Here is a 25465-nt window from a genome sequence, read left to right as displayed (position 1 = left end):
GTGCAAAACGCCTGGGAGGACCTAGCCCCGCCTTTGAGGCGCAGCTCCTCTTCCTCACCTAGCTCCTTCAGACTAGCCAGCAGCAATTAGCAAACAGCTGGTGGAACTGCTGAGCTCATAGGAGTTATGGTTGTTCTGAGTGAGTGGGTGTGTGTGTGTGTGTGTATTGATGTTCTCACCAGCAGTCCGGCGTGGTTGTGAGCTCTCACAGCTTTGTGCAGCGCCGTCATGCCATCACGGCTCCTAAAATCCATGTGGGCCCCGCCCAGAACCAGCAGCCGGACGCCGTCCACCGGCAGGCCGGACTGCACCGCCACCGACAGCGGCGTCTCTGGAAGAAAAATCCAAAATATTTCATAACAACTCTGAATACAGATCATGCTACACCTTTCAGATTTTATCAGTAAATCATCAGAATCTCACCTCCGCTGTCAGGGTCATGAAAATTTGGATCCAGACCTTTTTCCAGAACTTTTGCCATTTTTTCCATCGCTCCAGTCTGGACGTATTCCAGAAACTTCTTCTGGCTGGCCTGCATGCAGAGCCAGGTTACAGACCGCAGGGCAGCTGCTATCAGACATGATTAAGAACTGAGGAAGAAGAAATACCTTGGTGCTGAGCTTAGCCAGAGCCTTCTCATCCAGGTTGGTCTGTTTGTAAACTCTGGTTTTATACCGAAACTGAGGGGAAAAAAAGCATCAGATGTGTGTGAAAAACATGAGTCATGTCTAAAAAAAAATCTACTTTTCAAACTGTGAGCCTGGTTCATGAAGACAAAATGGCCGCTGTTCCTGTGTGCTGCAGCGAATCTCTGCTTCCCACTCAAAGCTGCCAGAACAGGACTGTGATTCATTTCTTCACATTTAGATTCATTTTTGGGAAGAAAAATAACTTAATCACACGAGTTTCTAAGCCTGTCATGATAACAAATTTTACTGGACGATAATCCGTCTCAGAAATTATTACGATAAAAGATAATATTGTCATTTTGAGACCATTTTTAATACTATAAAATACTATGTGTACATGTTTTAGAAAATATACAGAAAAAATTCTGCTGCTTTGTTTTTGATGATATTTTATGTATAAAAAAGTGAAGATGTAATATACTTGTTTCCAGAGGTGGGGACTCGAGTCACATGACTTGGACTCGAGTCAGACTCGAGTCGTTAAAATCACGACTTGAGACTTGACTTGAAAAAATGCTCAAAGACTCGGACTTGACTTTGACTTTCATGCCATTGACTTGGGACTTGACTCGACTTGAAGCTGTTTACTTGAAAAGACTTGATATTTTTTACTCAAAGTCTTAAAATTTAAAACACATTATTTATAAAGTGGCGTCATTAATTAATTTCACTCATTCCGTATCAATATGCGCAGACCGTCACTATGGTTTTCCTCTCTCCTTATGTATGTATGTGTACGTAGCTGCAGCACAACCAATCAAATTAACAGGATTTGGACGTTTAAAAAAACGCGGCAAAGCTGCAGAGCTCAGGGAACGAAATACGAAATAACCGCTCGAATATGCTTCCGCGAGTAATTTCTTTTGGCTACGTAGGTTATGAACTTTCGACTAAAAAACGAACTGCAACTTGTAAAACATGCAAGAAGAGAATATCGGATGGAGATGCCACGACGTCCAACTTTGTCCGGCATTTGAAGCTTCACAAAGATCGGTAGGTGGCACTTTTCTTTTGCTGTAAGATAGTTGACTTTAGCTAACTTCGTGTTAGCATGTGTACTCCGGGTTAAATTGGTGATGATTTACCATAAATCCGGTCCTTCAAATGCCTCCACAAATAATGTGCACCGTGTTAGCTCAGGAAGCCGGTGGATAGTGAGCGGGGCTCCGGAACAGAAAGCAGATTCTGGACCTGAACACAGGGAACAGAGTCTCTCTGTCCCATCATGATGATGAGCCGGGTCTAGTATCATCTAAGGATGGTTGGTGTATTTGAAGACATCTACGTTGGGAAATTATATTGACAATATATTGTTTACTGCAGTCAGTGCATTAAGTCAACTGTTTTTGACTTAATGCACTGACCGGCGTGACTGTCACATGTCGCACAGAACCCATTTCCAAGTAGTATAGCTTTGCTGGGAAAAAAAAAAAGACCAAATACAGTGACTGTCCCAAATAAATTTTGTGTTTAGAATATCTGTCCCATATTTACGGAGGACTGAAACTAACATACTTAGAAATAAAAGCAGAAAAATAAATGCACCAGACCTTCCTGAGTTTACTTGTGATAACTTCATTTATACTTATTTCATTTTTTGAAAACTATGATTGTTGTAGTGTTGATGTTTATTTATGAATAGAAGGAGTAAACTGAAGTCAAATGTAATTCATGAATGGCTGTAATTTATTTTCTGACATCTGTTTACTTCTGACAGATTTGAAGAATACCAGATGAATAAGAGGATCACAAATGAACCTCAAATACATATTTTAAAAATAACAAATGGTCTATTATTTGAATTTTATGTATAATTGCAAATTATAAAAAAATAAAAACGACTCGAAATGACTTGAAATTAAAGGTTCCTGACTTGAGACTTGACTCGACTTTTGCCTTCTTTACTTGAGACTTGACTCGGACTTGAGGACAGAGACTTGAGACTTACTTGAGACTTGCAACACAGTGACTTGGTCACACCTCTGCTTGTTTCTATCATCACTTTGTTTCAGTCCACACTTTGTGTGCTTGTCATTGAAACAAATTCAATTTTTTTTTATCTAACCTGTACTACTTTATTTTTTTCAGTGTTGTGTATTTTTTTCCTTTCATTTCAACTTTCAAAAGTTAAAAAAATGACTGAGAAAATGAAAAAATGTGAACTTGAACTAATAATAACAGCATAATAATGCAAGTAAACTCATTTAAAGACCAAAGAACTTTAATGTCTAAATAATATTTAACACTGGAACCAGAAATACATTTTAAATGTCAAAAATAAACAGTTAAAATGAATTAGGAAGTCTCTGTAATCAAAATTGCCTTCCAGCTTTGACAAGGAAAATTGGCAAAAGGGGCAGGAAGTGCAAGCTGTTTAGTTTGTGCTATATGTCAAATGTTTGCAGCGTTTCTTAAAATGGCGGCTCTTCAACAAAATTAAAAGGGAGCGTCTCTTTAACAAATGTCCAAATGAAAATGAATGTGCTCATTTTAATTTCATAATGTAGATAATTGATTTATTGGTGATTGTGGCAAGCTAAAGAGTTTGTAAATAAATGTTTTAACATTTCTATTCAGTAAATTCCCATATTTGTATCTAATTGGAACTAGTATCTAGAACTTGCAGAGCATTTTTAAAGGGAACCGGTACTTGGAGATTATTTTTATTTAGGTAAATATCTCAGTAATAATAGGTGTAACCATCTGCACAGCAGAATCAGCCTCATTCATATTTATTTCTAAAATCATTTAAAATCTGAAGGAACAACTACGCATGCTGGATAAATAAGAAACCTCCAAACAAAACTTTATTTTAATAATATCTAATGCCGAATGCATCACAAAAGCTCAAATTGTATGTAAAGGGTTTGTACCTAGATAAACTGCAGAATATTACTGAGTAACAAGGTGTCAATAACTGACTCTCTACTGTATGAGCTTATTTGGATCCTGGTTAGTGGATCTGGTTTGAACCACAACATCCACCAGATGGCGCTATGGGATTTACAAATGCAACTTTATACTTCTCTGCTGACCAATCACTCAAAACTAATAAATGTACTTTGCATTTTAAATACGTAATTTAGATAATATGAGATAAAATATACAACTAAATAAAAATGAACAGATTTTTCTCTTGGTTTTTCTGAAATTCTGAGCCTAAAGGTAAACTTAGGCCTGTTTCCTGGTTCTTCAAAGATTATTTCTACATTTTATAGATCATTTTTCAGGCATAATAACTGCTGCTTATATTAAACAAATAAACCAGAAATTATTTGTTTACATTTACAGAATACAACCAGGTCCAAATCTGTATCAAATAATTTATGGCTTATTATATTAAAGCGTGCTTTTTGTCAATTAAAAAAATAATTTTCATTCATCTAAAGTTTCACTCACTACCTCAACTAAGGTCAGAGGTCAAGATTTAACAATAAGAAAAGGAAACTAATGCAACATTTGAGAAAAGGAACATCATGCAAGGACCTGGACAACCTTCCATAACTAACTACGCTGTACTTTTTACTTGTACTTGAGTTACCTTATTATGAAGCATTGCTATTCTTACTTGAGTAAATATCTGGATCATGTACCCACTGTAACTAAAAATTCACCAGACACATACCTGCAGTTTTTCCTAAATTTCATATTGAAAGAAATATAAAACCTTTAAAGAAATATTTAAATAATTTTTTTTAAAAACCCTGATTTTATTTTGTATTTATGTCATTATTCATATAAGCCAATTTTATTTTGGTCCTTAAAATACCAAAATTTCCAAATAAATATGTTTTGGTCCATCTGCTGATGTAATTTTTCAATACTAAATGATTGATAATTTGTTCAGTTACTCTGTACTTGAGTAGACTTTTTACCAAATACTTTTTTTGGTCGTCTACAATTTTTGGTTATGAGTAACCTAAGTCCCTACCTCGAGGTAGGGAACCCCTTTCTCAAAGGTGCGTGCATAGTCCCGTAGGGGGCGCTCCTCCTCCAGGAATTTGGCATCTCGTCCTTCTCCAGCCGGCTGGAAGAGTCCGTAGTTGTAGACGTCCCACAGGGACTCGCCAAGCGAACAGACGATCTGCTGCTTGGCGCTCCACACGGTGCAGTCCTGGTCAAACTGGAGGCACCGCTGACACACACACACACACACACACACCCGCACACACACACACACACGCACACACAGACACACACACACAGTGGAGGGGTTCAGTTTTATAGACATGGTGCAATGTGACGTCATGTGTGTAAAAAGCTGGTTGCTGATGATGACTTGTGTTGGTTTTAACTGTTAAGTTGTCAACACAAGGAGCTAAAAATGTACACGATATAAAAAAGAAAATGGGACGCAGTGCTTTGCTGTCGTCATCACTATGACAACCAGATCAGGTCAGGAAAAAGTTTTAATTTTAAAAAATCAGAGAGAGAGAAGTAGGTCAGTAATGCTAGCTTGACTCTGATAACCTTAACATGTAGATGTGCTGCAGAATTCAGTGTTTTGGTTCAGTTTGAAACAAAACTGACCCACAAACCAACTCTGCCAGATCATCAGTAGAGCAGGTGTTTAAATCAGCTAATCTACTACTGCTGTGGTCAGATGAATCCAGCCTGGAAACGTGTTACTGTAACAGACTGACCTACTTGACCTACATTTAGTGGTGTTTATCCACCTTTTATTCATTAAATGGAACTTAATCAAATTTTATTATCTTTACTTTATTCTGGTATGTCGTTTATCTTAATACATCTTATCTCAATATATCTTGTTTTCTTTAATTTAATTTCACTTTACTTTATTTAGCATTTTATCTTATTATATTTCAGTCAGTTTCTTCCACACTAAATACTGTTAAACATAATATAATAATAATATAATTAATATAAATAATATAATTTATTTAAACATAAATGTGTCCATAGTTGTTATGCTGTTGTTAACTACTGATGTGTAAATGTGTGAATCATCATGACGGCTTGTGATGAATGAAAGAGAATATTATCTCTGCAGAATTTAATGCGATTTAAATAATTAACAACCATACAATATTTCTATAAAATAACTGCTGTCATCCTTTTGTTTGGTGCAGTGAAGTTTTTTATTTTCACACTACACTTATTACAGTGTTAGAATAAAGAGGAGCAGATATGAATGTTTATCGTTTGTTCTGTATAGAAAGTGTCAAATTAACACCAACTCCTACAAGGAAAACAACAAACTGCTGTAGAAAATATCTCATTGTTTTTTTCTGGCCTCGGATGTTTCCTGTGTTCTGCCTGAACTCATTAAGTTCCAAGTTTCTTTTCTTGAAAAAATATCAGTTTTTTTCTAGTAAATGTTTGACTTTTCAAACTCAGAAAGTTCCAAGATTTCTGTAAATAAAATTCTCAGAATCTCAAAATTTTAGGTTTTTTCTTTTTTTGCAAATTTTTGATTTTTCAAACTCAAATTTTCTCGTGTATTCTAGAAATATTAATCTCAAAATTTCTTAGCTATTTCTAGCAAATCTGAAACTTTCCAAAGTGGGTCATTTCCAAGATTTTCAGAAAATTTCTCAGATCAATCCCTTTTTGTTAAATCTAAATTGATCCTAACAGACCCTCGCAGCTGTTCTGTTTCATCAGTTCTGTAGGTAAAACTGCACAGCTCAGCATCGCTCTCATAGTATGGCCAAATCTATTGGCATGGCAACAGTTTCATTAGTGGAGGCAGGCAGCCGTTGCCGTAGCGATGCCTCCCAAGTCCCTTGGAGGTATGCGGTGACGTACCTGAGCCTGTGTGTTTGTGTATGAATGAGGTAAAGTGTGTTTGTGGGGACGGTGTGTGTACGAATGATGTAAAGTGTGTTTACGGGGACGGTGTGTGTATGAATGAGGTAAAGTGTGTTTGTGGGGACGGTGTGTGTACAAATGCGGTATCATGCGTTTGTGGGTACCGGGTGTGTATGAATGCGGTAAAGTGTGTTTACGGGGACGGTGTGTGTATGAATGATGTAAAGTGTGTTTACGGGGACGGTGTGTGTATGAATGAGGTAAAGTGTGTTTGTGGGGACGGTGTGTGTACAAATGCGGTATCATGCGTTTGTGGGTACCGGGTGTGTATGAATGCGGTAAAGTGTGTTTACGGGGACGGTGTGTGTATGAATGAGGTAAAGTGTGTTTGTGGGGACGGTGTGTGTATGAATGAGGTAAAGTGTGTTTACGGGGACGGTGTGTGTATGAATGCGGTAAAGTGTGTTTACGGGGACGGTGTGTGTATGAATGAGGTAAAGTGTGTTTACGGGGACGGTGTGTGTATGAATGAGGTAAAGTGTGTTTGTGGGGATGGTGTGTATATGTAAAACAGGCAGAAAACTGAGTCAACTTCGGCTCCTCATTCACAAACAACATAAAGTCAACAAAATTAGCAACGGTGTAAATCAAACAAGTGTGTTTGTGGGGACGGTGTGTGTTTACTTCTGATGGCCTGTAGTTATGGCGCAGCCTGGATGTCACAGTGACACCTTCTGCAGCACTGTAATCTAATTGGAGTGCAGCTTTTCCTTCCTGCCTTTTCTTCAGGCATATATGTAGACTGAAGAACAACAGAAACCCTCTGCATGTTTCTCACTCCTTGGCTCTTCCCAAACTCATTAAAACCCTATTAGATAATTAGCAATTACTGTTATATTGAGGGCAGATTAACTGACATGTAGAACGTTGGGCATGTTGAGGGAGTTGGAAGCAGAGTGGGTGGGGTTTCATCACCTTGCTGCTGCTTGTGTGTGGGTTTGCCAGTTCTCACCTGCTACCAGCTGCAGGAAGTGTGAAGTGATGCTAACTCCAGATGTGGGAGCTAATTGGCTGTGAGTGACCCACGCAGGTTCCAACATTGCCATGTTGACTGATGGAGTCACTTCTTCTCTGATGATGAGGTTTGCTCTGCTTTCCATTTGCTTTTTTATGTTTACACACTTGGTGTAAAGAATTACTTTCGTTTCTTTAACAAAGAGATAAAAATGATCTGAATATTTCTCTGTCTTTGTTTTCTGGAAATTATTAGAATTATTTGGGTAATCCTAACCAACCGATGGACGAATGAATGAATGGACGGATGGATGTATCCCATCCCATGACTGTTTGGTCATGGATTACCAATTTTTAAAAATTCTTTAAAAATTTGATGAACATAAAGAACAAATACTTGCTAGTGCCAATATTTATGCAACTCTGCTAAATGTGGGACTTTTGTCAAACTAAACATTAACAAGTTTTTGTCCTCCTGTACTAAATGATCTGAATTTTCACACGTTTGTTTTTGTCTTTTAAATGATGGGATGTTAATGTGTCTGATGAATATTACTGCGCAGAAGCTATACAGTATTAATATTTGTTATAGTGTCAAATTAAACTGAATCTTTCTCTGAGGCAGTAATACCAGAGAGACTCGGCTTGAACTACTTCCTCTTTTGGAAAGACCTCCAGTCAGTGGCCTGCTTGTGACAAGACCAAACTTTTAACACGTCTTTATTGAACTCAGTTTTTTGTTTTAAAGATACACCGATCCAATATTAATATCTGTATCAGTCCCAATATCAAAAAAAATTCTAGATATCAATAACAATATGCCTGATCCATGAGGGCAGATCTATTCATTCTATTTCTATGGTTTATGCTCTGAGTGACATCATGCTTTATTATTTATTTTATTAGATTAGAATGACTAATTGTTGCAGTTTGTTTACATGTTTGACCAAGGTATTCAACCTGTTGTTCTTGTAAGTTTATTTCTTATTTATTTTACATTTGCTGATATATTCCTAATTACACTAAATGAAAAAATTAAAGTCGTCTTGTTTTCATGTTTGACCAAGCCTGAGAAGCTTGTGAAGCTATTCATGTATTTAAGTGCTGTACTGGTGAAGTTATGAAATAAATTTGTAGTTCAGTACATTTATGTCTGTTAGATGAACAACATGATGGCTGAAAAACTTATCACAATGTGTTTAATATAAGTCAATATTGATAATTATTGATCAGCTCTTTTGTTTTAAATTTCTGAAATATTAAAAATTGGTGGTGTGACCTTTCCTGTTTTATCAACAATTTTCACTCCACAGTAATGAGGCACAGTGGTGAAACCTTAAACTGCTGCTGCACAAGTTACTCAACAGATTGTTGCTAGGTAACCAAAGTCAGGGGGAAATTGACCCAGCAGGTTGTTGCTAGGTAACCAAAGAATGAATGAGTTAGTTGATTCCACCAACCTTGATTATTATATATATATTGAATATTCTATCAGCTGTATTATCTATTGATATTATGTGTTTATTGCAGTAGATGTTATTGATGTATTGTTCACGTTCTATGTTTAAAAAAAGAATCGTCTTATGTCAGTTCAGCTGTTTCTTGGTATCGGATCGGTATATCAGTATCAGAAGTGAAAAAGTGGATCCCTCGTTGTTTTGGACCCATTTTGGTTCTGATGCACTTACTGTCTGTTTGATGTCAGGGATCCCGATGCGGAACACCATCATAGTCAGGAAGGCATCCTCATGAGGCGCCACGGCGGTCATGCTGCGCTCCATCAGCGCTCGCCGTTTTGCTGCTATGAGGTGTTGCTGCTGCAGCTTGTTGGCAGCGTGGTGATGCATTTGTGCCTGATTGGACATGTGGGCAATGCCCCGGTTGTCCAGGTTACCGGGTCTCAGTGGTCGGTCCATTCTCTGTCTGCCGACCACAATGGCCGCCGGTTTCACCGCCTCACCGCCCTTCCCTTCCCAGGCCTGGCGTCCGCCGATCATTTCCTTCCCCCCCAGTCCTTCTAGTCCTCCGTTCTCCCTGCTCCACAGGCCTTCGTCACTTCCTCGCCTTTGCTCTTCTTCTTCCTCCTCATCCTCCCCATCTTTGTCGTCCTGACTGGAATAAAAATGCTCATTATTTCCCAGCATCCTTTGCTGTGCAGGTGGTCACTGCAGAGAGGGCTGAGTGATCTAGCTGTCATGGGGACAAAACATGGCTGTCCCATGAGAGCGGCTCCATCCGTGGGAACATGCTGTGGAAAACAGGCAGAAAACTGAGTCAACTTCGGCTCCTCATTCACAAACAACATAAAGTCAACAAAATTAGCAACGGTGTAAATCAAACATGGAAAAGACAAGAGCAATAGTAGCAAAACTAGCCAGTGGCAATGTTAATAAGTCCACATGTGAAGTAGCACAGAGCTGGTCCACATTTCACATTTAGCCAGTAGGAATGCACTGGGGAGCAGCAGGCTGATGGAAGACAGGCTAAATATAAACTCTGAATTTGCATCACAGGTTCTTTGCAGAAGAGAGTGAAGTGGATGTGCAATCTGGCATCACACGAGGTCAAGATCATTCCTGCTTGGTGGTAATGGAGAAGCCAAATGGAAAATAAACATCTGATGATATTCATTATATTCTATGGAACGGTTTCAGCCAAGGTCATTCTGTCCCTGGAAGGAAACAAAATCCTGACTTCCACTTTTCCTTCGGCCAAAACTCTAATGACCCCCTACCGGCAACCTGGTGACCCCTACTGGCAACCCGGCAACCCCCTAAAAATATACATAATTATTTCCCTCCATTCATTTAAAGGGGAAGTATTATATGTTTTCCAGGGACATAGTTCCACTTTATAGCAAAATCGAGTAACTATGGTACCTCTGTCTCTTTAAAAGTTCCCGGTCTTTCTGAAGCTCCGCATCCAGGAAGTCATCTCAACATGGCCAATCTATCAACCCTTTAGCAATGTTTTTACAAGTGTTGCTATGAGTCACTATGAATCTGAAAATAATTTCGAGACCCTGCACTTAGTCTCTCGAGACCCCTGCAGGGGCTCAAACCCCCACTTTGGGAACCTTTGGTCTAAGTGAAGGTTTCTTCGCTCCCCTTCCTGCTTATTTCAAACCACATGAGAAAATCTACATAAAAGTTTCTAAAGGGAAGAAAAACGAGTCAAAGTCTGGGCAGCTTCACAAAAACGATCAGGACGTCTGTAACGGAAGTAAAAACATTATGTAAAGTAAAATAAAGTATTTTTGCTGCCACTCAGTATAAATAACGCCATTTACACAGCCTTGCAAAACTTGAGCATTTGTCACATTACAACTTCAAACCTCAGTGTATTTCATAATGATTTAATGTGCTGGACAAAGTACAGTTGTGTGAACGGGAAGTTTTCAGTATTCGTTAGTAATAAAAATTTTAAAAATGTGTAATAAACTGGATTATGCCACCTTTACTCTGATACCCCTAAATGCAATTCATTGAAGTCACTTTGAACACACCTAACATCCCAATTGTGGAACAATTGTGACAGCAGCATATTATGGGAATGCCTTTCTTCCCATTGCGCCCCCTGCTGTTGAACTAAATTCCCTGCAGTCAAAATGACTGCTAATTCAGACCAAGATGGGTAGAAATTGTTGCATTTTATCTGCCCTTTGCACGCCAACTATGAATTCTGTTTTTATGAAAGTTTACAGTTTTCAACACAAACTGTAAACTGAAGGTATGGATCCGTTTGTTTTATTTACTCAACTCAACTTGAGAACTGATGATCTTGTTGTGAACAAAATGGCTTCAGTATTCCAAGTAAAGTCCAGCCACTGCGGTTTCGGCCATGTTTTCTAATCATTTGTCCATGTAAGACTTATCCTGCCTTAAGTGAGAAACTGCTGTGTGTTTTGGTTTTTGGCCGTTCCCTTAGCAACCTGAATACAGCTGGCTGTGCTAGCGGTGCTGGCAGCTAGCATTCCTCAGTTTAGACGAGAGGTCGAACCCTACAGTCTGATAGTCTGTGGTGAATATCTCAGGACGTAATGGAGGTCTCTGCTGTCTGGATGTTACACTCTTAGCATGTCAGGACAGTCATCAGATTCTCATACAGCAACAGTCTTCAGTCAGAGGCTTATTCAAAGTCATTGCCAGACTGACTGCTACTGGAGATCTTTCCAGTATACAGCATCACTGTCCACAAAGACTCTGAAGATACTTGGATTATATAAATGATGACATTTTAACTATGTTTGAATTAAAGCATGCAGCTTCTATGCACCACAAATCTAGAACAAACCAGAAAACCGCAAAACAGCCGAAACACTGAGTTCCTTTAAATCCAGATTAAAACCAGCTGGTTAGAGCTGCACATCACTGAACACTGACCGACATATTGATGGATATTAATGATTTTGTTGGTGGGACTGGACAAAATGTGATGTTTGTTGTTGGTTTCTCAGTTGGTGACTGGTTGATGTTTTTCTGACTTGTGTTTATATGATGCAAAAACCTTTGAGCATATTTGTTGCTGAAATATGCTCTACAAATAAACGTGATGGATGGATCAGAAGACATGCTGCACTCATTATTTTTCAGTTTATTCAGTGTAAACCTGTTTTTGCTAAATTGCAGTTTTTGGAAATATTTTATTCCATTTCAGCTGATGAAGTCCTGCATGTGACCTGAACTCTCCACAATCAGGAGACGATATTCTGTCCTCAGGATATGACGGGGAAATATCCGTGCTGACATACCAGGCGGTTGTGGATCAAGGACTCGGATGTCTTCCTGTTAACTCAACCCAGATAAAAAATGTTGGGGAGAAATTGATTACAAGCTGCAACAGGCAGGATGTGAAGCAGCTTTTGGCTCACTGCACATCCCATTTCACATCCTGGTGCCTGCTCGTGTCGTGTCCTGGTTTCTCTTTGGTCCGGGTGCAGTATTTTCGTTGTCGGCACCGGTCCAGACGGCGCCGACGGCCGGCTGGCTGGTGAAGAGAAACGCCGGGGATCTCCCAGTATGTGACTGGCAGGCCGACGCTCTGAATCCAGCCGTATCAGAAAGCGCAGATGGACGGATGGATCCCGCAGAGACACAACTGGAATCAGGACAGTGATCTAAGTCATTCAGACGCTGATCGCTGCCACTGGCGATGAGCGGCGGCGGAGGAAGTCCTGCTGAAGATGACGACGATTCTGTGACTTTGCTTCGTTAACCTTCATTAGGTTTTTGGCTCGTCCAACAACGCTGAGCTGAGAGGAAATGACAGCCAGCGGCTCAATGGTGTAAACCCCAGACTGAAATATTAAAAAGTTAGACCTTGATGAATTATTTAAAAACTTTTCCCACCTTTAATTTGATAATTGTCCTGTTAAATTCAACAGAAACAAAAAATCTGATGGGAGATGAAATGGAAAAAAATAAACCTGGTGGCAAACATAAGCACATACTTAAAATAAAACATTTATGAAATATTTTGATTTTCATTTTCAAAAAAGATTTGTTAAAAGAGATAGCATTAATAATTTGAGAGGAACAGAGATTAAAAAAAAAAAAAAGTCAGAATAAACAAACAAAATGATGCATTTCCATCTGAGGAATTATCTCCTAAAGGAAACCAAAGAGAGAAGACCAATTTTTACTTTTAAAAATATAATATAATATTCTACTAAGGTATAATGAAGTATACTGATTTAGTACAGTGGTGTATTCATATTCATTAAACACAACATCGATGCATCTATGGATGGTTGATTGATGCTCAGCTGCTCATTGTAAAATAAACTTTTATGTCAACATGTTCATTTTAAACGGTAAGTTAATAAAATAAAACTAATTTAGTATCAGCTAGGGCTGAAATGATTAATCATAATGAATCAATTATTGAAATAATTAACTAATTTAGTAATTGAATAACAGTCACCTGCAGCATACGAACTTTTTAAAAGAAGCCATTTGCTGAAACAACAACACAATCTGGACCGGCGCCGACGGCCCAAAGGTGTAAGATTTTGCTCTTACACCTTTGGGATCCACTGTATGCTTGATAGGTGATTGGGTCTAATAAAACTCCTCAAACGGGGATTTAAAAAAATATTTTACCCTTGCTCTTCATCAGTGGCCACAGTTGTAGCTAATCCTCTCAGCACTTAGCAACTTCACAGAAAGTTAACACTGTCCAACAATCATGTTGGTACAGCTACACATCACAGGTTATATGGTTCCTCTTCCTGGCTCTGCATGGCTACTGGTTGTGTTACATTATCCTCCACACTTACTGGTAAGGATGTAAGAAGAAGTTGGCCAAAATTGTGCAAAAAAAAAAAAAAAATTTCACATTTAAGATAAAAAAAAAATCTTTGTCTGTAAATCTGTAATCTGTAAATCCCCTCGGTAAACATTTTACAGATAAATTACAGATAGCTTGTTTTGTAAACTTTCAGGTGAATGAAGTGTTTCAGGTGTTGAAGTTTTGATTATTGAATGTTACGAATTCTTCAAGTCGTTAAGATGTTTACATTCATGCTCTTATTTTGAAGGGGGTGAAGACAGCAGTTCTGTTTCCTCTTACAGTTTCTCTAGTTTGAAATAATTATTTAAAACAATAAAAACACAGGAACAAAATGAAACAAGACAAACAATGTAAATAATATAAAATATAATGTTGAAATTGGGTTGTGGTCTTAATGGCTCTGACGGAAATTACGGCCATGCTAAGATTTTTTTTTTATTACGAGAATAAAGTCATAATATTAGAATAATATAGATGCAATATTACCACCAAAAATGTCTTGATGAGATATATACAGCAAAAAAGGAACTTTTTCATTGAAAATCCCTTTTGGATTTCTGTGATTATGATTTGGATTTTTAAAAGGCATCAAATTTCTGGCAAAAGCTTCATGAAAAGCTGACTAAGAATGGCTTGTTAACACTCTGGTTTTTAATGCCATCATTCACGCTGCCTGTGAGGGAATAGAGGCGGCTGATTTATGAACAAAGACTCATTAAATATTGAACAGAGTCGAGCATTCGCAAGTCAGGCCAGGGAGCGGCAGAGAGCAGCCAGAAGAAACTAATTGGGATGTAAAAGTGATGGGAGGAATCACAGGAGAGAAACATGAGTTTAGTTTGCATAAAGCAAAGTAGTCAGATTCAAGCAGAAAGAGGATTACAGCAGCAGAAAGGAAGGTGAGAGTGAAGGCCAAATGAAACTGTAACATCAGAAAAGGAAGGAATAAGTTGTGTGGAAACTATAATAACTGGGGTAATTAACCTCCTGAAATACTTTCCTCAGAAATCATAGAAGCAGGACTTCATTTGTCCTAATTTAGCTGCTTTTCTCTGCAGCGACAGCATCTCCATCCCAGCTGTTGGTCCCTGAACATCATCATCAGCTTCTCAGCCAAAAGTAAACTTCTTCTATGTGCCTGAATTATCACTACTGCTGCTCCTTATGGCGCCGTTGTGTTTTATTTGATAAGCTACTGCTCTCATAAACCCTGAACAGGCCCACATGTAGCAGGTATTCAGCCTCTGGCTGAGGCTCAGATTCAGTCCCATCCAACCAAAACACACAGTGGCAGTTAAAGTCCTGCAAACTTAAAATGTTTGCAGGACCGAATCACCGAAATTCAGACGTCAGACGGGAAACGAGAGTAAACAAACATGGCCGCCTGGAAGAAGGAATGGAGGTAGTTTGTGAATAATATTTATCAGAGGAAAATAACCTGATCTAATTCAGCCATTATTGGTTGAATTACATCAATAACAATTGATCTAATTCAGCCAACAGTAACTGAATTAGATCAACAACTTGTAGAAATTTCAAAAGTTTGTAGGAATTTCTACCATTTTGTAGAAATTCCTCTTCTACAAAAATGAAACTTCTATGCTTTATGAAAATATTGTCTAATTAGTATATTATTGAATAGATTTTTAAAAATGTCTAAAGACACAAAATGTGGCCCTTAAGTAATCTTATCTTGACATTTTTGGCTCTAATGGCAAAAACTTTGGACATCACTGGTTTATAAAAAGATCAACAATGACTCGACTTCCTGTTTCTGCATGTCACAGTTCTTTATCTTCCCCACATAGAGGTCAAACTGAGGTAAAGTAATTTAATGTAAAGTAATATCTGCTTTCCTTTCATTGAATGATCTGTGAAACATTACGCTGCCTGTCTGCGCCTTTAGCCCAGCACAATGCGCCATGAAGACCTTTAACTTGTCACTTCTCTCCGTCAGTCTCTCCCTCACTCTCCTCTAATGTAGGACAGAGCTTGTGTATAGATATATTTTCAGTGTATCGGTCCCCGGAAAGTAGAATTGGAGATCATCCAAGGAACAGATTGTCCCACTTTTACATCCTGCAAAAGTGGAGCGGCCAAGATCTGTCCTCCATCTCTCTGCGTTTGACTGGGTCTGCAGCCGTCCGCCGCGTTTGGAGCGCCTGCAGCGCGAAAACACTCCGACCCGGGGCGGACCGAGGCACCGCCATATGAACGATGCTACGCTAACCATCGGCCTGGGGGGGGCGCTCTGACGCAGTATTACACGCAATCAGCCTTTCGCTTCAGTCCGAGGTTGTAATGTGACAAAATGTGACTTTAAAATTTAAAGGTTATGAATAATTTTGTAACATAACAACTAAAACCTGAAAGTTTTCACCGTTCAAAATTCTGTTTGTGAATTTTCTCATGTTTTATCACTGAACTCTCAATGATTCGCATTCCTACGATTCAGTATTACGGCTAGGCTACGACTTTTATTTAGATTACAAGAATAAAGTCAAATTTAACAAACACAAAAGTCATACGATAATAAATTTGCAATAGTATGAGAATAAAGTCGGAAAATACCAGAATAAAGTTGTACAGTAAAGTTATGTCACCAAAATAAAATATTATGAAAATAGTCACAATATTGAGAAAAAAAGTTGTATAACATTAAAGTCAAAATGATATGAAAGCGGTAATATTACCAGAATAAAGTTATCATAAGAAAAAACTCCTACGACAATAAAGTTGAAACAACACAAGAATAAAGTCCTAATATTCCCAGAATAAAAGTATTAACAAAAGGCTTATAACAATAAAATTAGATTACAAAAATAGTCACATTACAAGAATTAAGTCGTAATATAACGAAAGTATAGAATGAGAATAAAGTCAAACAGAAACTAAGACCTACTATCAGAATAAATTTGTAATATGAGAATAAAATAACATGACAAAGTTAAAATATTACCAGAATAAAGTCGTATGACTATGCATTTATTTACAAAAATAAAGTCCTAATATCCCAAAAATATATTATGAAACTATAAAGTGAATAAAGTCAAATTTAACAAGAAAAAGGTTGTAAGACAATAAAGTTGTAATAACATGAAAATAAAGTTATAAAATAGCAGAATAAAGTTGTGATATGGAAATAAAGTTATATCACAAAAATAAAGTTGTAAAAACACAAGAAAAACCTCAGAGAATAAAGTCAAAATAACAAGAATAAAGTGGTAGTATTACTTTTATTTATATCACGAAAATAAAATCATATTATGAGAATTAAGTCGTATCTCATGATAATCTGAGAATGAAGTTGTAATTTTACCAGAATAAAGTCATGTGACAATAAAAATTACAGAAATAAAGTCAAACTGTAATAATAAACTTTTTTCTTAGCCTATCAATCTGCTGCATGTTTCTGATCTGTAACCAAACCAATATTTGGTCAAATCAGGAGAAATATTTGAGTTTTATTCAGTTTACTGGTGAATTCACAAAGGAACCAGTGGATTTATCTGTCCAAACAGTTTCAGTTTCCTCTGAACGTCTCATCAAACACAGACAAACCACAGCTAACCATGCTAATCACCAGCTAAGTGGGTAAATAAAATCATTTTCACCCATTAATATCCGCTGCTTTCATCTCAGTTCCCGTTGATTCATCTACGAAGCTTCACGCCACAGAGAAGCCACTTCCCTCACCAAGGGAAGTGGAAAACATTCAACTTTCACTTTAAAACGGTCCAACAATCATGCTGCCACCTCCGGAAACTGACTGCTAATGCAGCTTTCAGGCTTTTTTCTGTTTGTCAGAAGCGTTGAGATGAAATCATCGTGAGCAGCTGCATCAGAGTTTCCCTGAGTTTGGTTTGCATCTGATCAAAGTGGGCTATGGTTCCTCTTTACTCTGGATTTAATTGGGTCAGGTTGGATGTGCACTGAGGGCCTCGCTTAGGCTAAACTGGGCTGGAAGGGCCCAGAGACCTGAGAGCAACACAGATTTATGATCCAACGTCCCTCGCTCCATTTTAACGCAGCGCTGCATGTAAACATGGATCCTGCAGCTCCGGAGCAGAAAACACCCAATCAGCGCTCATCACACTCGCTTTTATCGTTTACTTTGGATCTATAGAAGGGAAATGAAGCTGCTTTGCATCATGTTTACAAGTTTCCTATGAATGTGTCCCAAATACAGATTCAGAGGAAGAAAACGCATCAATGCACTGCAAAACACTAAATCTGACCCAGTATTTACTGTCTAGTGTCCAGTTGCACTAACAGGTAACTTCAGCAGAAAACAGGAGCTTGTTTCTAGTGAATAATATTAAATAGTTCTAGTTCCACTGGCAGATTATTTCACTTATAAAACATTTTACCTGGTTATAAGTGAAATAATCAAATAATCTGCCAAGGGACCTAGAACTATTTAATCAATATTAACAAATTATTTACTTAAAACTGTACACAGACTTGCAGTATAATTGTATAATATATAATTTTCAGCAATTATATAATTGCTGAAAAAATTATTCTACAAGTTGACGAACTGCAAGACGCACTTTACAGATTTAGTTTTTCAAAGAAAATGTGAAAATCATGTATTTATGTTCTTTTGCTTCATAATGATGTTAAATCACATAAAGTCCCACTAAAACATTATTATGTGGTTGTAATGTGACAAATATTACAAAGTTCAAAAGACAATATGGCAGTTCAACCTTTCACAATAAAAGTTTTGTATTAGTCGATATAGATAGTCATTGATTAGTTTTTTTTGTTTTAAATATCTGAAATATTGCCAAACTGGTGACATCACGTTTCCTGTTTTATCCCGTTTTCATTTCACGCTGTTGTTTTTTTATTTTTTAGCAGTTTTGGGACAAAGTGGGGAAACTTGAAACTGCTGCTGCCCAAGCTACTCAACAGGCTGTTGCTAGGCAACCAAAGTTGGAGGGCAATTTAAAACTCCCTGTTACCCAGCAGGCTGTTGCTAGGCAACCAAGGAAAGAGTGAGTTAGTTGATTCCACCAACCTTAGCTAGCTGTGAGAGGTTTAGAGCTAAACCTCTGTCTTTCCTCTGTTTAAATCTCCCAGAATGCCATGCGGTTCTGGATCAGAGTTCAGTGAATATTCTAAAAAATGTATTATCTATTAATATTGATCACATGTCAATTGTGAGATATACTGCTATGATTTGTTGTCTAGGCCTATTCAAAGGCTATGAATATTAAATTCTATTTTTCCAAGTTTTTATGAGTTAGCAAATATTTTAATTTTACTGAACACAAAATGATGTGACAGGAAGTGCGTTAAAGTCTCCTTTAAACAGAGTTCAAAGGTCAGCATCATCTTTATAACAACAAATGAAGAACATGGAGGTTCAGATCCTGATTTTATCCCACAAAACGTCGAACCGAATGTACGAACAAAGCAGCCGACAGACCAGCCAGACACACACACACACACACACACACACACACACACACACACAGACACACACCTACAGCGTGTCCACCAGTGACAGCTTCACTTACCTTCCCTGTCCGGAGACTTAACGGTAACGCGGAGGGACAGACGCCAACAAGTGGCTAATGGAAGCTGTTAGACACGGCAGCAGCGTGTCAGCAGGACTCGTTACAGATCATCCACCTTCCATGTCAACGAGTTTCATCCGAAAACATTCAACTTTCACTTTAAAACGGTCCAACAGAAAAAGGCTTCACACTTTTCCATATGCAATAATATAAAGCATGCAGCTCCAAGATCATAACAAAACCGCTACAATAAAAAAATATTTACTCTGCAGATTGTTTAATCAGGTGAAGTAATACTTTTTCCTTTCTGCACATTTTCCATAAATTACAGCCTGATATATCACATATTTTGTGCGTGACACTCAGTATTGTGGCTGCACTCTGCCTCCGGCTTACTGCTCCTGTGGGTCTGATATAGGAACATTTCTGTGGTTCTTGCATGTTTTCTCGCTGCAGCGATCGGACCGGAGCCGGACCCCTGCAGCACAGAGCCGTCAGGGAAACGTCTCCTCAGCTGGACGCCATGATGTCTTCAAACCCGGGAGAATTGGTGGAGGACACGGCATCTGGTTATCGACTGCTGGTCTCTGCTGCGATGCAGAAACAGGCCGAGGCAGCCAGACGACAGACTGCAGGGGAAACACCAAGGCTGCTGTGGTGGAAATCACAAACCACAGATTCCTCTGGGGCGATGTGCTCTTCTACGTCTGATCAGGAAGATTTCACACCAGATAGTGCGGTAGATTTGGATTCAAAACTTCATCATCTGCTCCACCTCCAGCTGCTGTGGTTCTGAGTCAAACCAACCTGTTCCCCTCCTGGCCTGTGGGGGCGCTGCACCAAGAACCACTGAAGGAAACAACACAAAAACCTCTGAAGACGCTGAGAGCAACTTCCTTCTTCACCAGATGGAAACAAGATGGAGGCGTCAGAGTTTAGCGGTTGGAGGATTTCTCTTTAGTCTTTGGCTAAAGACCAGGAGCCATTTCTGCTGCTGGTGCTAGGTTAACATGTTAGCTTTGGTTGTTTTTACCCAGAATGCCCTGCGCTGTAGTCCATTTCCTGCTGTTGGAGAGGCCTCCAGTATTAAATATTGAAGCTTGCTGGCTGAGTATAAGGAAGTACCCAGTTCCTCTTTTGGTAAATTGTTAGTTTGTAAAATGGTCTTTTAATTTGTTTTCTTTTTTGTAATGTTGTAAATTTACCAAAATAAAGCTGATATGTGTAGGCAGACTAGAGTTCAGATTAGAGTTCTATTAGCATTCACACCTCCCCAAACAAACTGGAATTTCAAGGCAAGCGGACTGGAGTCGGTTAAAGCGGACTGGAGTCGGGTTAAAGCGGACTGGAGTCGGTTAAAGCGGACTGGAGTCGGTTAAAGCGGACTGGAGTCGGTTAAAGCGGACTGGAGTCGGTTAAAGCGGACTGGAGTCGGGTTAAAGCGGACTGGAGTCGGGTTAAAGCGGACTGGAGTCGGTTAAAGCGGACTGAACTTAACGTTGCCAAACGTCTCATTGAACCTCCCGTCTTCTCCTGGTTCTGTTTGCTCCGTTCTGATCAATTGTTCTGTGTTGTGAGGAAGCCATTAATCTCTCTCTGCTCACTCGGCTCCAAATTGCCCACTTTGTTTGCTGCGTTTCCCAAATTAATTCCCCACGGTCCAATTGTCCAGCAGAGGCTGTGCTGTTAAAGTATTGCTCATTTTGCTTTGGCTCCTGAGAAGTTCAGTCAATTATGCGTCACAGGATGAAACGCTGCAGAGCGGCGGCGTAACCGGGTCGGTTCTGCCGGGCCTGGGACCGGTCGGGTCGGTGTGAACGCGCGGTTTGTCTCTGCAGACGTGTGAGAGGTTTCCACCTTTTCCAGCAGCTGACGTGCTGCAAGCTGCAAGCAGGCAGGAGGTGTTGATGAGTTCCCGTTTGGTTCGTCTCACCTCCCAGTTCCAACACTTTTTCCTCACAACTATACTTTTTTTTACCAGAATAAAATTCGGTTTAGATTGAAAACCTCTTTTTGATTTTGCCACCTGGACTGGCCACCTCTATGAACATTTTCTGGGGACCAGAACAGGAATCACCACAGCTTCAGCTAATGTTCTTTATATTACAAATTTTATGTAAAATAATAGAAACTTTTGTGCTTTTTTCGCTGAAAACAAGCGTCAGAGGAGAACCTTAGTGAGCGTAAAACGTGCTTCCACATTCCTTTCCTTTTTCTGCTGTCGGGTCAGAACCTCATTTGTGTTGAATGAAAACTCAGTTATGATTCATAACGAACATGATGCAAACTCCTGACTCGTCACCAGGGATTTAATTACGGCTGTAAAGTCAAATCCAGAAGAATAAAGTCTCATTTCTGTGGGATTGATCCAGCGACACCGCCCAGTGGGTCCAGTAGAACCGACTGGTGTTTAGTGGGGAGGTTCTGGAGTGAAACCCAGTAATAATGCAGAGTTTTCTGTGTGATCACCCCCAGCGTGCCCCACTTTGCTCTTCCTCCTCACCTCCATTAAACATGTGAAACATGTGACCCCATGGGACGACATGAGCAGCTCCTGTACTCTCCGTTTCTGCTTCCAGAATAACTTTCTCCTGTTTTCATCCTGAATCTTTTGCATTCGCTGTGAACTCCAGCTGATTAAAGGCGTAAATGAGCAGAAATAAAGTAAATACCTTTTGGTCGGGTCGCAGCGCTCCTTCCTGGTCCTCAACCTTCGTCTTGATGAAACACAAAAAGAGGGAAAAACCGGAGCAGGATCTGAGAGACGAGGAGGAAAAAGTGCTTTAGATCACATTTTCTCATCTTCTAGGGAGCATCCTGAGCTGTGCAGCGTTTCCTTCACACACACTCTTTCAACTCCTCTCTGCTCCACCGAAGCTGCTCTCTCTCTGTCTCTGTTGTACACCTCCTCTCTCTCTCTCTCTCTAGCAAGATTCATCCCTCTCCTCTCCTCTCCTCTCCTCTCCTCTCCTCTCCTCTCCTCTCCTCTCCTCTCCTCTCCTGGATTTCAACATCCCTCCCTCATTATTTGAGTTCCTCCATCAATCAGTTAAATTCATCCTGTCAAATGTTTCCTGCTCATTTATTCACTTCCTGTTCAGATTCGATGACTTTGTGGTCTTTAAGAAGCTTTGAGGTATTTGTAAAATAAAAATAAGTTTGTTTTTATTGTTGCATTTTGTAGATTACAGGTTTACTTTGCCAACCAGAGTCAGACAGTGCTGGTTAACGGGTCAGCATAAAACCAGGTTATTAAGCCAAATACTGGGTAAGAATTAGTCATTTCTAACCAACAGTGAGTTGGAAAGAATAACCTGTGACCTGGTTTACAAAATGAGAAACATTTAGGTCAAGCTGAATGATCCATGCATTTATTTTCTGCTTCTGCCTCCAGAGTTTTGCTAATGGAGCGATTCTGAGACCTTATTCACAGGTTCATCTAAAAACCTGAATATTGCATAAAAGTCTCGCCAGAAGATGGTGGCACTACTTATGCATATTTATAGCATCTTTTTACTCAAGTAAAAGTAAAAGTATTTGATAAAAAGGCGATTCAAGTACTAATTAATGGATCAAAACATTACATATTTAGTAGTTTAAAATTCAGACGAAGTATAAAGTTATGTGGAAATGTTGATATTTCAAAGATCAAAATAAAAATAATTTATGTAAATAATGAAAAAATAAAACACTGCAAAAGAAAAAAAACTTGCAAATCAATTATTTTCAAAATAAAACTTATTAAACTTTAACAAAAACTGCAGGTGTGTCTCTGGTGAGTTTTTGGTTTAAGTTACTCACAATGGATCCAGAAATTTTACTCAAGAGTAAAGATACTTCATAAAAAAGTTAATAAACCGCATACATAATTTATCATATTACTTTAAATACAGCTTCTCTATTTTGACTTCCGGACAGTTCTTAGGTCAAAGTGTGAATGCTAAACGTAGCTAGCACTAGCTGGTGCTAATAACGAACGTCAAAGGCTAACGGTGGTTTAACCGGTGAACAAACCGGGCCTCTGCTGTGAACTAACATCACCATGCAGCATCAGTTTCACTTCTTACCGTCTTTATTTTTTTAATCCAATCCGGTTAAAAAACTTATTTCCCAACAGCAGAAACTCAGAACTGCGATTAAAGACAAAATAAACAACTGCTGCGACCTCCTGTAGAGCTGAATACGTTATGAAAAAGATCCAAACATCTTACAAGAAAGGTTTACTGCTGAACCAAGTTCTCTAAAATCGGAAATGATGAATATTTTGGTACAACTGATGGAGAAGACAGACCGTTGGAGGCGGTGACGCAGCCTGGAGGCGAATGGCCGCCGGATTTCCGTTTCCTTTGTTTCTTTCCGGTGTTTGAGATCCTGAACTTTAAAATTCCGACTTTCCAGTCAGATAAATCCACAGGAAAACCATCCGAAGTCGAACTTTCCACTGGGAAACTGCAAACAACTCCGTCTACCACCAGTTATTGGAAGGCTGACTTCCTGTTTCAAAATGGCCGCCCCTCCCATCCCAACAGCAGTGCGATGTGGAAACATGTTTATTTCATAAAACACATGCAGGAGTGAGACTAAAATCATTCGGTTAACGGGGATCTTTCCTCTTCTTCTTGGCAAACCAACTTAAAGTGAATTTACTGTCCAAATTAATCAATACGCACCAGTGATGGGAATTTTGGCTCTTTTCAAAAAGTTTTTCTGACATTTTCTCTGCTATAAATTTATTTAGAATCTATTAAAAGGAAGAAAACAGAAAACTTTTATTTTTTTAACTTTTCAACAAAGAAAACACACTTTGACAGAAAACAGTATTTTATTTTTACATATAATAATTTTAAAGATTATAAACGAGTTTTTGTTAGTTTATTTCTAATTACTAATCAACATGTTGTGTTTTAAATACGTCTGAAGGTTGTTACAGTATTAAAGTGGTTTAGTTTGGTTAGATTTGGTCAGTCTGACCACCTGGATGTTTTTTATGATACTTTGTACCTTAAACTTTTCAGCTTATGCTATAATTATGTTTAATTTTCAGATTTCTTGTGTTGAAGGATGTAGATCTGTCAGCAGCAGAGTGGCTGCATCTGCAGTGAGTCTGCAGGACTCTAGAAATAAACTAAGGTTTTTACTGCAAAATGTAAATAGGAGGCCTATTGTTCTATGTCATGGGAATATAGTTCAATACTATGAAATAATTAATTCCATTAAAAGGTCCATAAATAAGACAAGTTCATAGATCAAGAGAAATGAGACTGTAGGTGTGAGTACTGGGGCCAACAGTTTAGAAATAAAGTGTTGCATTTAAAACTGCTGCAGTAGTGCAGCCTTTCCTTCCCTCTGAGGCTGAACTGAACATTATCTGATTATTTAACTCGTTTGGTTAAATGTTAGAAAGCTTGGCGCCTCATAAACCAACACAAAAAACATACAGAATTTTAAAATAGATGAAAAACGACACATATGTTTCAGAACTTATTAGAAATAAAATCTAAAGGTGGTTAAAAATTCAAATGTATTCAAAATGTTAAAATGTGCTGCAAGTCTCACTGAAACAATTATTCTGAACAGATTTCTGATGCTTTGACAAGAGAACTGGGCGAGCTGCTCGTCCCAGAATTAAAACCCAATTGGTTTTTGGACTGAAAGTGGGAAATGAGAAACTCATTTTTATTCTGACACACATCATGTCCAACAGCATATTAGGGCCATAAGTAGAAAGAACATCTCTGAAAAAAACTCCAATTTTAACATTACTGTCAGAAAATTTTGAAAAGTCCAGAAAGGTTTCAGAAAATAAATTAAATATTTCCGAGTTTGAAAATTCCCAAAGTTTTGACTTTTGGAAATGTCCTGATTTTGAAAAGTCAAAAAATGTACAATTTTAAAACTCTGAAATTTTCAAGTTTTTCTAGAAAACTTTTGAGATGAATACAAAATCCATCTCAGAAATTTGCAGATTTTCAACCTTTGGATTTCAGACATTTCCTTGTTTTTTTCTACAAAATTCCTGAGATCTTTTTTTTTGGCAAAAATTTACTTTTTTTTCTGGATCTACAATGGCCCTAATACGCCGCAGTATAAATAAAGGGCCAGTTATGGCAGAATGTATTAAAATAGAATTATAGCTTTCTCAGCATTCGATGAGTATTTCACATAATG

The 25465-nt window shown here is 38.5% G+C and overlaps 1 protein-coding gene across 4 annotated transcripts in view; it reads right to left on the bottom strand.

Annotated features, from left to right (window-relative positions):
* The window catches only part of LOC116726848 (SH3 and multiple ankyrin repeat domains protein 1-like), a 51680-nt gene extending 29528 nt beyond the window's left edge, over nt 1-22152 (bottom strand). For 2 of the 4 annotated variants that reach the window (XR_004340696.1, XM_032573729.1), the window contains exons 1-6: nt 21970-22151; nt 9167-9726; nt 4621-4824; nt 609-680; nt 424-532; nt 180-331 (exon numbers count right to left, since the gene is read on the bottom strand). Coding sequence is in view for 3 of the 4 variants with exons in the window: in XM_032573729.1 (XP_032429620.1) it covers nt 180-331; nt 424-532; nt 609-680; nt 4621-4824; nt 9167-9622 (993 nt within the window). In the remaining variant the exon portion in view is untranslated. Of the gene's footprint in view, nt 1-179; nt 332-423; nt 533-608; nt 681-4620; nt 4825-9166; nt 9727-21969 lie in introns of those variants that run through there. The other 2 variants (XM_032573730.1, XM_032573728.1) reach the window with 2 other exon arrangements.
* Nucleotides 22153-25465: the final 3313 nt, after the last annotated feature.

The sequence above is a fragment of the Xiphophorus hellerii genome, chromosome 10 (genome assembly GCF_003331165.1).
Source record: "Xiphophorus hellerii strain 12219 chromosome 10, Xiphophorus_hellerii-4.1, whole genome shotgun sequence".
Taxonomy (NCBI): Eukaryota; Metazoa; Chordata; class Actinopteri; order Cyprinodontiformes; family Poeciliidae; genus Xiphophorus; species Xiphophorus hellerii.
This window is presented reverse-complemented; position numbering and strand designations above follow the sequence as displayed.